The sequence below is a fragment of the Homalodisca vitripennis genome, chromosome 7 (genome assembly GCF_021130785.1).
Source record: "Homalodisca vitripennis isolate AUS2020 chromosome 7, UT_GWSS_2.1, whole genome shotgun sequence".
Lineage (NCBI taxonomy): Eukaryota > Metazoa > Arthropoda > Insecta > Hemiptera > Cicadellidae > Homalodisca > Homalodisca vitripennis.
This window is the reverse complement of record NC_060213.1, coordinates 105,180,509-105,192,675: the sequence shown is the minus strand read 5'-3', so window position 1 is coordinate 105,192,675 and position 12,167 is coordinate 105,180,509. Positions and strand designations below refer to the sequence as shown.

The window sequence follows — 12,167 nt, the reverse complement described above, 5'->3', positions numbered from 1 at the left end:
ACCTGATGACAACTAAATTATTTGTAGATCAAAATTAAGAAAAACATTGTTCATTTGGGTCAAAATTTTGCTCGTTTCAGTATTATTTTTCATTTACGTTTCCAAAGATAGCGCCGCATCTGAAAACATTGTTCATTTGGGTCAAAATTTTGCTCATTTTAGTATTATTTTTGATTCACGTTTAGAAAGATGGCGCCGCATACGATTACATCATTACGAGGTTGAATCATCGTCACAAGACGCCCAACGGGGATGTACAACATAGAAATATTGCTCCACACATGAACAGATATTCGATTTTTTATGTTAGCCTATAGAACTTTGTTATTTCTCATTTCCACCCCATCCAAACCTAATATTGTTTTATTCTGTAGGAAAATTCCAATAAGGTAATAACGCAAAACTCGTATTTTTCCGCTCCGGCCATTTCTTTTACAATTACCAGGCGGAGTAAGATGAGGGGACCCGGGTTTTATATCACTTATTACAATCATCGATACTTTATATATTGAATAAGAGAACTATCAATCAATATCAACATATATAAAATACCGTACTAAAATCAGATGTTTAATATTATCAGAAATAGTTGAAACAATACGTAATGTTATAAATAATAAAAACCCCATAACCATTAATCAAACGAAAAATTAAGCAATCATCCCGAAACCGAGAAACACATAGTAAATCATCTTTCATTTTGTAGTTTTCTAAATTTAAATATCTTATTTTATTTTAACAAAGCTATGTGCAGAACAAATTCTGTTTAGAATATGAAAATGTGTGTACAGTTGGTACATATGATTTAATTATTGTTCTAATTAATTGGTTGATTACATCAATGGGTTTAATAATTAACCATTGTTTGATAGTTTTTATATAAAAAACCGGGTCCGCTTATCGTACTCTACCCCATATTGTGTTCTATAACATCAACACAAAGCACACACCTGCAAACAAACCCACTTTAATAAAACACATACTTTGACACACCCACTTGTTTCAATTACCATAAATATTGCCTTTATCTTACTGTCTGGTTTTATGGTTCCTATTTATTTTGGTACTTTGGTATTAATCAGAGGCCACTATTTTTTTGGAACTGTTTTTCTCACTGGGGATCTAAAAATTACAATATTAGAGAAAACCGATTATATTTAGCCTACTGTGAAAATTGTCATGTGAAATATGTGAAAAACGTCATGTCATTATGACGATCTTCTGCCTCTCAAAAAGAAGCAAATTCGGCGAGAAGTAGGTCACTCTGTCCCTACGTGTTTTTTGTTATTACGAGATATAAACAGGTTTTGATTAGATTATCATAAATATGTTACCAGTAGTACCAAAGTTAAAGATAACCTTTAAGAGCACTCATTTGATCTGAGCTTGAATTTGGGTACTATATCGAGGGATGTGTCTTTCATCAGATGATTTCTTTCTTTCGCCTAAGGCGCCACCGAAGCCTGCACTGATGGCCAGGGGCATTTCCGATTTTCTAATATTAGATCATGGTGGGGGATTTTTAATTCTAGCTCAGATCCTGTGAGGGCTGATAAATTTTGACTTTTTATTTTTATAATACGTATGTATGGATAGCATGTAATAAATAGTAGATAGGGACAGAGCGGCCACCTTCTCGCCGATATCGATTACTTTCAGTCGGCAGAAAACTAGAACTGTTGGTCATAATGACATGAAATCTTCACAGTAAATCAAACTAAGTCTGTTCTTTCTAATAGCCTAATGTTTGTCTTGTAGATCCTCGGTAACAACTGTTCCAAAAATAGTGGCCTCCAGTTAATACCAAAGTACCTTTATTTTTAACACTTGTTAAAATGTTATTTGTTTCAAAGCTATTATGTATGTTATTTTTAAAGTTTAAATGTGTTAAGTTTATATTAATTATACTGTTACTTAGCTTATTAGAAATCTTACTTATAACCATTGATTGTAATAAATATAGTCAAATGAATTATTTCCTATTAGTTCTTGTTTTTCATAACATTTTCTAGATCATGTTGCGTTCTGTTTGTGTCAATCATTGTAAATTGGTGTTTATCGTTCAGTGGTATCTATGGGGTTAATGGCCGATCTGGCAAGTCACAAGTTTAACCAAAATATATATGCTTTTAGGGGTTGGAAATCTCAAATAACTTTGTTTTTTTATTAACTGAAATGTAAATTTATGGTTATACTTGTGTATTGTGCTTGTATGACTTGTGTGTTATCTATGATTTTTAGAGTTGTACCGTTTTTATAGTACATATATTGAATTTATATGGAGCTAATATTTTATAAATTAAAACAACTTTACGGAAATACTTGGTTTATTCCGAAATTTAAGTTCACCAAAAAGTTAACAAAGTTTACAAACTTTTGATTCAATTTTCTTCAAAATGTCACTCAATCGAACAAATCTAATTAAGAGTCTGGTTAAAAGGTATTAAAATTAAAATTAAACTAAAAATGTATACTTCTCCAAAAAAAATGGTTTAAATTAACAAAACGCAATAAAAAGTTCTCTTCTCAAAATACTCAAAATTAATATAACACAAAACTTGATATTTACTTTATGACCAACATTTAATTCACAATACTTCAAAAAATTGAATTAAATTTTCAGACTCTGAAAGATGGGAAACTTTAGAAATTTTTATTACAGTATTATAAAAATAAAAGATATTAACTATATGCTGGTACGGGACTTACTACTTTGAAGATTCGGAGGCAGATCGGAAAATAAAACGCACTAAAAATTTAAATACTTGAAATTGAATTTACACGCGATAAATAATTACTCTAAATCCCAACTATAGGGTTAGAGGAAGAAAACTTCAGCTTCGACCGGTACACCTTCTCCTTGAAACTCCAAGACTCGACTGACTGCTTCTCTCTCTGCAGCGAGCCGGGTCGGAACGTATCACCGTCGCTCGATCAGCTGATTGACCGGTCTAACTGAACAAACAATGTCCACGCACCGCGTCTAGTTAACAAGAGCCTACTTCCTACCGCGATTCAGCATAAATGAATTAGAACTATGGTACATATCTTTCCCTAGCCCGAAGCTGAAATCACGGTAGGAACCTAAACCTTTAAAACACTCATCCCGGATTAAGTACAATAATATCCCTCCACATGCACACTTTTAAATAACAATTTTGGTACTTATCACTACGTGGAGGCTGTGATGTGTAGTCCGAGGGGTGATGTGGTAGGGGTTGCCCGATGTCCAGTGTGGCTCCCCAGGTAGCCATCGCAGAGGGATGTGGTAGGTGAGGAGTCGAGGCAGGTAGCTTCTCCAATGATCGTGCGGCCGGTGCAGTGCGGCGGCCTCGTTGATCTCGTGGTTGGCTGGCTCTGGTTCGCTAATAGCACTGCTACCTGCTCCTCCAATCTTTGCGGGGGGGGGCTAATGTTTATTGAGTTCTCAACTTTCACTTTTAGTACTTTAACTTTAATTGTGAAACATGCACTTTCTTCACTGATCTTTCATCCTTGATATCCTGAACTATAAAGGTCACTTCTGTTAATTTATATATAATCCTGTAGGGTCCACAAAACCGGTTTGCCATTTTTGCCTGAAATTTTTCCGCTTTGTTACTCAGCCAGTGTGTCTTCACGTATACAAGGCTCCCAACTTTGAATGGGTGTTCACATTCCTTATCACTATAGCCTGCCCTCTTCCTGTTAGCCGAAATGGACTTTTTTAAGTTTAACACAGTTCTTTGAAACCTATCCAAATTATCTGGCTTTGACACATCACAGTCCAATAAATCATTAATGTTCCATCTATTGGTCAATTCCAGGTTAGGCCTATTTCCGAACATAATTTCGTATGGTGAATTTTTAGTAGCTTCCGAGGTCGCACAATTTATTGCTAATTGTAATTCGGTTAATTTGGTGTCCCACTTAGTTTGATCCGAATTAAAGTAAATTTTTAACATCTGTTTTACTGTCCTCAACTGACGTTCACTTTTGTTTCCCTGTGGTACAAATGGAGTTACAAATTGATGATTGATTCCTCGGGCGAATAAATAGTTCTTTAGTTCGACACTTCTAAAACACTGTGCATTGTCCGACACTATATTTTTGCAATATGCAAAATTTTTAAAAATTTCACTTTCTAATACTTTTATTATTGATTTACTTTTCGCGTCTTTTATCGCGCTTAAAAATACCATTTTTGAATGGTCGTCAAGTACAATCAGGATATTATTATTTCCACTACTGGACCTGGTTAAAGGGCCAAAAATGTCTATGTACAATTTGTCCATGGGCCTATCTGATACACCAGAAATCAGTTTGCCATGATAAACCTTACCGGTTTTCGCTAACGCACAAGCTTCGCACATTTTTGTCTTTTATCAGCCCGGCTAGATCCGCATGGTAAAATAAATCGCATATCTTTCTGGTAGTTTTTAATATTCCATAGTGGCCCCCGATTTCCGACTCATGGTAATACTTAAACACCATATCTACTAAATGTTCTGGTAGACATATCTTTGGCTTACTAGTAGGCTTACTTCTATACATCACAACTCCCTTACACAAGAAATATTTTTCAGAGTTAGTGCCACCTTTTATACTATTATATATTTTTCGTATTATATTGTCCTCGGTTTGGTGAACCTTAAAGTCCGTATAAGCTAGTGGAAAATTACCTACGCTATTTACAAATACATTATTTACATTTTCTTCCTTAATTGCTACTCTTATGCTATTGTCTGTTACACTATCATTTTGTATACCGTACTGGTATTCTTCAATTTCCTCCACACTTTGCATTTTATCTCTACATTCAAATAGTCTAGATAAATAGTCTGCCACCGCATTGTCTTTTGATTTTACATGTTTAATTTTAAATGGTAGGCTTAAAATTGTAGCTGCCCACCTACCTAACTTTCCTAATTTCCTAAAATTGCCTAGTACCCACGCTAGTGCACTATTGTCCGTTATTAGCGTAAAAGGCCTTACTTCTAGGTAACTACGAAATTTGTTTATCGCGCATACCACTGCAAGTGCTTCCTTTTGGTACACAGTCAAGTTTCTTTGTTCGGATTCATTGAATTTTTTTGAATAATAAGCCACTGGTTTATTCTCACCTTCTATTTCCTGCATTAAACAACTTCCTGCTGCCTTGTCACTCGCATCCGTACATAGGATAAATGGCTTATTATAATCTGGTATTATTAATACCGGTGGTGTACTTACACTTTCCTTTAAGCTGTTGAAGCTCTCCTGACACTCCTGAGTCCACTCAAATTTCCTATTCTTTTTTCTCAGTTCATTTAAACATGCTGCCTTGTCTGCATAGTTTGGGATGAACTTTGCGAAATAGCTCACTGCTCCGATAAATCTACTTACGCCTTTTGCGTCCTTTGGCTCTCTCGCATCTCTAATGGCAGAAGTTCTATCCGGGTCGACTCTTATCTGGTCCTTAGAGATTAGGTGACCTAAAAACTTGATCTCTTTACATGCAAAGCTCACCTTATTCGGGTTAACCGTAAGTCCATGTTTGGCCAGCCTCTCCACAACATCTCTGACATGTTCTATATGCTCTGGTAAACTTTTGCTAAATATTATTATGTCATCTACATAATTTAAAGCATACTGAAATTTTACACCTTGCAACACTTTATTTAATAAGCGGCTCATTGTTCCGCTTCCCAAGTGTAACCCATATGGTACACGATTGAATTCATATGATTCAAACGGCGTAACAAAACCAGTTAAATGTTTGCTTTTTTCCGTAAGTTTCAATTGGTAAAATGAATTACTCAAATCCAAGTTTGAAAAATAAGTACACCCTTGTAAGTAGTGGTATGATTCGTATACGTCTCCAATTGGATGTTCCACTCTCTTCAACTTACTATTTAATTTTGAGTAATTAATCACCATTCTAGATTTATCACTTCCCGGTTTGGTTACTAAAAATGCGGGGCTAGCATAATTTGACACACTGGGTCTAATTATGTTCTGTGCCAACAGTTCATCTAAAATTTTTCTTAATTCTTGCAGCTTGGGGGGGGATAGCGGATACGGCTTCAATCTCACTGGCTCGGGGTCGCTGACTTCTAGGTCAATTTCGAAGTCAATAGCTTGCCCTATTTTATCAGTAAAAACTTGAGGGAATTCGTTAATAATTTTTAAAATACCCTCCTTTGCCTTATTGCACCCTACCACAATACTCTGGTTCACATTATTTATAAGGATTGTATTATTCTGAAATAACTCGATTGTGACTTCTGGTTTAAACTTAAACCAACACATATCCTGTTTTATTAAATCCACCACCATGCCAGTTTCTTTTATAAAATTTGAACCCAGAATTATTGGCCAAGACAAATTTTTCGAAACTAAAAACTGAACTTTCCAAGAAAAACATTCTATCTTTATTTTTACAATACATTTACCCAGGATCGATAATTCATTGTTATCTGCCGACAAACATTTAATGTCAGTATGTTCAAGAATACTGGCCAGTCCTTTCTTTAATAATGAGTCGTAAATGCTTTCGCTTATCAGGTTCACTCCGCTTCCCGTGTCCAATAATACATTATGGTATGTACCCTTACCAACAAACACTTTCACAACGGGCAGGGTCATTGAACGTCCGGCCCTTTTTACATGCATACAGGCATTTCTCACATTATTCTTACCCCTTGCCCTCATTTGTTCTCGACCTCTTCCATAATTATAATTATTTTTAATGTCAGTGGGACGTGACCGGGGAGATTCCACTCTCGCACTACCTTCTTGGAATTCTCCCCTATTTATAAGTTTTTTGAGACCGCAGATTTTTCGAATCTAGGTATCTGTGCTCTCTGAATATTTTTAAAACAATCCCTAGCGATATGTCCCGGTTTATTACAAATAAAACATTTTAATATTGCTTTCTTTACCATCATGGGATTATTTACATACGAGTTTGCAGTTGAATTTACATTACTCTTCTGAACAAAGTCCGATTTGCAAACTCTACGTTCCTCACATACCTTCACTTGTTCATAAGCTACGTTCTGCTCATATATACATAAATTGTCAAGGTCGGCAAAATTTTTCGGATTTGTACAAAATACCAGTCTGGCCCTTACTTGAGATGAGATACCTAATTTTATCAATTCCGTTAGTTCGGTCTCAGAATAATCACACAATAGCAATTTTGCATTTTGCTTAACGTTTAAAATATAACTGCTCAGTTTTTCGTCAGGTTTTTGTGATCTAGTTACTAAGTCCCTCTTCAAGGCTTCTCTATGACCAAATGGAACAAAATAATCTAATAGTCCTTTGTGTACTTCACTAAAATTACTAGCATTTACCTTAAATTGAAGCATTTTATTGTAAAGTGGACCAGTGGCATAACCTACACTCATATTTATGATCTCACTATCACTTAAGCTAGTTTCACCCTTAATTTTTAACATTATTTCGATATAATTCAACAATTCTGAAACATTTAGTCCGTCTGTGGGTTTAAACATTTTTTTAAATCGCTCTAGGGGATTTGGTAATTTTGCAAAATTCCCTTCTACATGTTTCCCCTGGGGAAGACTCAAACCTAAAATATTCTCATTTCTCGTTTGAGATACGGGCTTGCTCATCTCTTCGAATTCTTCCTCTTCCAGGCTTGTATTTAAAAGACTGGTTTCAAAATTAACTATTTCCTCCTCGCTTACGCCAAGTTTTCCTAATTTTGCCTTAATTTCAATCAAACCATCCTTAAGTTTTGAAATTAAGGTTTCAGACGCTCCTTCCCACTTATACAACTCACATAATACATCAACTCTCACAGTGAGATGTTTGTGCCTACACACTAGTCTCAAATACTCGCCTGTCGATTTTTCCTCGGACAAGTTTCCTATCTTGACAGATAATGCCTCCAAATCAACTTTTATTTCCTTTAATGCAGTGCTAGGTTCTATACGCCCCTTCAGATTACCAGCGTTGGCCCCGATATTTAATTTCAAAAGGGACCTCAACATTTTTCTAAGATTCTGGACGGTGTCGTTTTCAGAAGCATTTCCGCCCCTAAAATTTATTTCAAATATCAATTCCTTTTTGAGCAACAGATCCACATGCGCTAGCTCCATTTTTATTTTAAAATAATTTTCTTAAAATAAATCAAATATTCCAAACTCACAATATTATTCTAAGTCCTAAGTCTTACTCACTACACAAAATTATGCAGGTTTATACACACTTTTCAAGTTTATACAAGTCTTACACAAGCTACACACACTTTCATGAATTATACAAGTTTATACCAGTTTACAAGTTCTTTCCTGTAAATAACCTGTTGTACAAGTTTATGCTCAAAAAGAAATAGCAGAGTGGCGCAAATTATGTACCGTTTTTATAGTACATATATTGAATTTATATGGAGCTAATATTTTATAAATTAAAACAACTTTACGGAAATACTTGGTTTATTCCGAAATTTAAGTTCACCAAAAAGTTAACAAAGTTTACAAACTTTTGATTCAATTTTCTTCAAAATGTCACTCAATCGAACAAATCTAATTAAGAGTCTGGTTAAAAGGTATTAAAATTAAAATTAAACTAAAAATGTATACTTCTCCAAAAAAAATGGTTTAAATTAACAAAACGCAATAAAAAGTTCTCTTCTCAAAATACTCAAAATTAATATAACACAAAACTTGATATTTACTTTATGACCAACATTTAATTCACAATACTTCAAAAAATTGAATTAAATTTTCAGACTCTGAAAGATGGGAAACTTTAGAAATTTTTATTACAGTATTATAAAAATAAAAGATATTAACTATACGCTGGTACGGGACTTACTACTTTGAAGATTCGGAGGCAGATCGGAAAATAAAACGCACTAAAAATTTAAATACTTGAAATTGAATTTACACGCGATAAATAATTACTCTAAATCCCAACTATAGGGTTAGAGGAAGAAAACTTCAGCTTCGACCGGTACACCTTCTCCTTGAAACTCCAAGACTCGACTGACTGCTTCTCTCTCTGCAGCGAGCCGGGTCGGAACGTATCACCGTCGCTCGATCAGCTGATTGACCGGTCTAACTGAACAAACAATGTCCACGCACCGCGTCTAGTTAACAAGAACCTACTTCCTACCGCGATTCAGCATAAATGAATTAGAACTATGGTACAGAGTTATCTGCTCCTGATAGCTTATCTGAGTGTTCTGTGGTCAGAACAGTTCAGTTATGCGCCATCTAACAGTTATTGGTTGGTTGAAAGTTCAATTTGTAATGCTTATTTTCAAATTTATTTTTACTACTTTGGAAACAAGATTCGCGTTATTAACCTATTGCTATTGTTATTCTGAACAAAACAATATAAGGTTTTAGGGTATAAAAATTACAATGAATTTTAGAACATTTTAAGTGGAACTACTTTTCTTGCAAGAATCTCTTCTACTCTTCTACAAAATCTACACCATTTGAAACCTTATACTGTTTTGTTCAGGAGGACCATAGCAATAGGGCTAGTAGCACAAAACTCATATTTTGCAGGGTCAGCCGTTAACTTCACAATTACTTGTGCAATTTAATGAACAAAACAAAGTTTATAAGTTTCACTTCACATTTTGTTTTTATAAAAAAAACATGGGGGAAATGTGCCGTTGGATTTTTGCAGAGTGCATCAATAGTTCATACTTAACTATAGTCTGTGTGGGGCGATCCACAATGTCTTCGTGAACCTCACCTGGCACCTGTCAACCCATAGCACTCGGATGAAACAAGCTGAGAATGCTGTGCAGATCAGATGACCACGCACACAACTCTTATCATTGCAGACGTGCAGGTCAGATGTTTCATGTCAAGGGAGTACTCACAGGCCGGGCGGCCACGGTTGTACACACCTGTGTCACAATAGTGGCACTACAGCTCGGGTGACCACACTTAGACCCTCTGTACTATGTCGCTATTATTTAAAATATGAAATTAATACCTTGACTTCTAGGTTCTATTGGGAAGTGTGACAACTATGTAAATGAATGATTATTTCCGATTTCTTTAGTTTCGTTCTGAAATCTTGCTTCTACTGCTAGTAATATACCAATTAAGTTTATTATTTCAGGAGGCAGAAAATAAGAACCAACTGTCATAGTGACTTGTAATTTTCACTGTTAGTTAAATAAAATTTATGAGAAAGTGCTCAAGATTCAGATCTGTCACTATTTTGAATCCCATAATCTATTTAGTGACAGTCAATTTGGCTACCGCACTGGAAGATCAACTGTACAGGCCATAGATACTCTTGTGGAACAAATTTTATTAACTTTAGAAGGCGGTTGTGCAGCTCAGGTCACTTTATGTGATCTTAGCAAAGCCTTTGATACTGTGCAGCATGATGTATTGTTGGCAAAATTGCAATTTTACGGTTTTCATGGTACAAACCTAGCTGTCTTGGAATCTTATCTCAAAGATCGTAAACAATTAGTTGAGATAGGAGGAAAGAGATCCAAGATTGTTGAAATAAATATTGGAGTCACTCAAGGGTCAGTTATGGGGCCATTAGTATTCTTAATTTTAATAAATGACTTAAGTTTCAATCTGTTAAACTTTACCACAATTTACGCTGATTATACCTCTTTCCTTAATGTACATAAAAATATGGAACAGCTTAATTTGTTGTCTGAGGGCACTTTGTTGGAGGCAACCTCTTGATTTGAAATCAATGGCCTTCGATTAAACAAAGATAAAACTCAAAAGTTACTTGTTTTAAGATCTGTAAATATAAAACATGATGTTAATAATCTAGTTACCTTGTTAGGAATAAATATTGATTCTAAACTTTCATGGAAATGTCACATTGATAGTGTTTGTAAAAAATTGTCTAGAGTAATATTTTTACTAGCTAATTTAAGGAATCATGTAACTACCAGTTATGTACAAATGGCCTACTACTCATTTTTTGAAAGTATTATACGGTATGGTTTAGTGGTATGGGGGAATGGGGTAGGCATAGAGAAGATTTTAATCCTGCAGATAAAAGCAGTAAGAATATTAACTGGCTCTAAGCCATTAACTCATTGTAGACCACTTTTTGTAAAAACCTGTATTTTAACCATTGTAAATTTGTATATATTTGATGTTTTACTTTTAGTTAAGAAAGATTTTAACAAATACCTTTTAAGAAACATGACGCATTACCATGATACCAGAAATAGTAATAAGCTTGAATTACCAAGGTATAGGTTAACTAAAACCATGAATTACCATAAGTATCAAGGCTTAAAAATTTACAATAGTCTACCTGCTTCATGGCAAAATCTAGCAGAGAAAAAGTTTTCAGTAGTGTTACATGACTGGCTATCTAGAAATCCATTCTATAAATTAGATGAATATTATAAAGCCATAAAAGATATGATATGAAGTTGTAGCCTATTAAGTACTAGTAAGAAGTTGTAAAAGTTGTACAACATTTAATCTAAATATTAGTACTCGTATTATATCTACTTTCTAATCCTTGAATATACCTAAGGATAAAAACTGAGAATGACTGTTTAAACTAAATGACAATATCTATTGCAATGTATGTAACATGCTGAAGGATAAATAAAATGTCTTATTGTCTTAAGGACACAGAATTAAAAATCTGAAATTAATGAAAGAAGCAACAAAACCAATGAACTTAAACACTTGGGAAACACTATACATAAACAGAAAAAAACTCATACAGTAATGTAAATATTTATTTGTGAAGTTGCCAGATGATGAAATCTTTGTTTTCGAAAGGCCTCGCCCAAAAAATAAACTATATTGGAAAAGTATTGTTTTATTAACATTTACTACTATTAAAAAAGGTTTTCCAATTGCTCCAAGAGTCTTCAATCAACATTAAAATTGTTGCTATACACTTGTATAATGAATGTAATTAGCAAGAGCCCATTATATCAAAGAAAGATCTTGAACAGATAACAAACCACCTAGATATTTTGTGAGTGCATTGAGTGAGAATTAGTGTATTTTATTTTCTTTTTTAAACTAAATTGTTTAAAAATAATGAATCCCAATATCTAAAACTAAATGATTTTGTTTCAGTCTCATTGCATCTTATTAATCCAGGTTGGGCCAATTGAGTCAAGGATATATTCAGACTTTGAATCTGTGACGGATTGTTGCAAAGGTAAGAGAAGAAGTGTAAAATATTGAATAAAATAAATG

The 12,167-nt window shown here is 34.3% G+C and overlaps 1 protein-coding gene across 1 annotated transcript in view; it reads left to right on the top strand.

Annotated features, from left to right (window-relative positions):
• Nucleotides 1-12,167, top strand: part of LOC124366126 (enhancer of rudimentary homolog) — a 33,199-nt gene that overhangs the window by 2,162 nt on the left and 18,870 nt on the right. Inside the window, exon 2 of the mRNA XM_046822408.1 lies at nucleotides 12,045-12,129. Within this exon, the coding sequence (XP_046678364.1) occupies nucleotides 12,045-12,129 (85 nt within the window). The remainder of the gene's footprint in view (nucleotides 1-12,044; nucleotides 12,130-12,167) is intronic.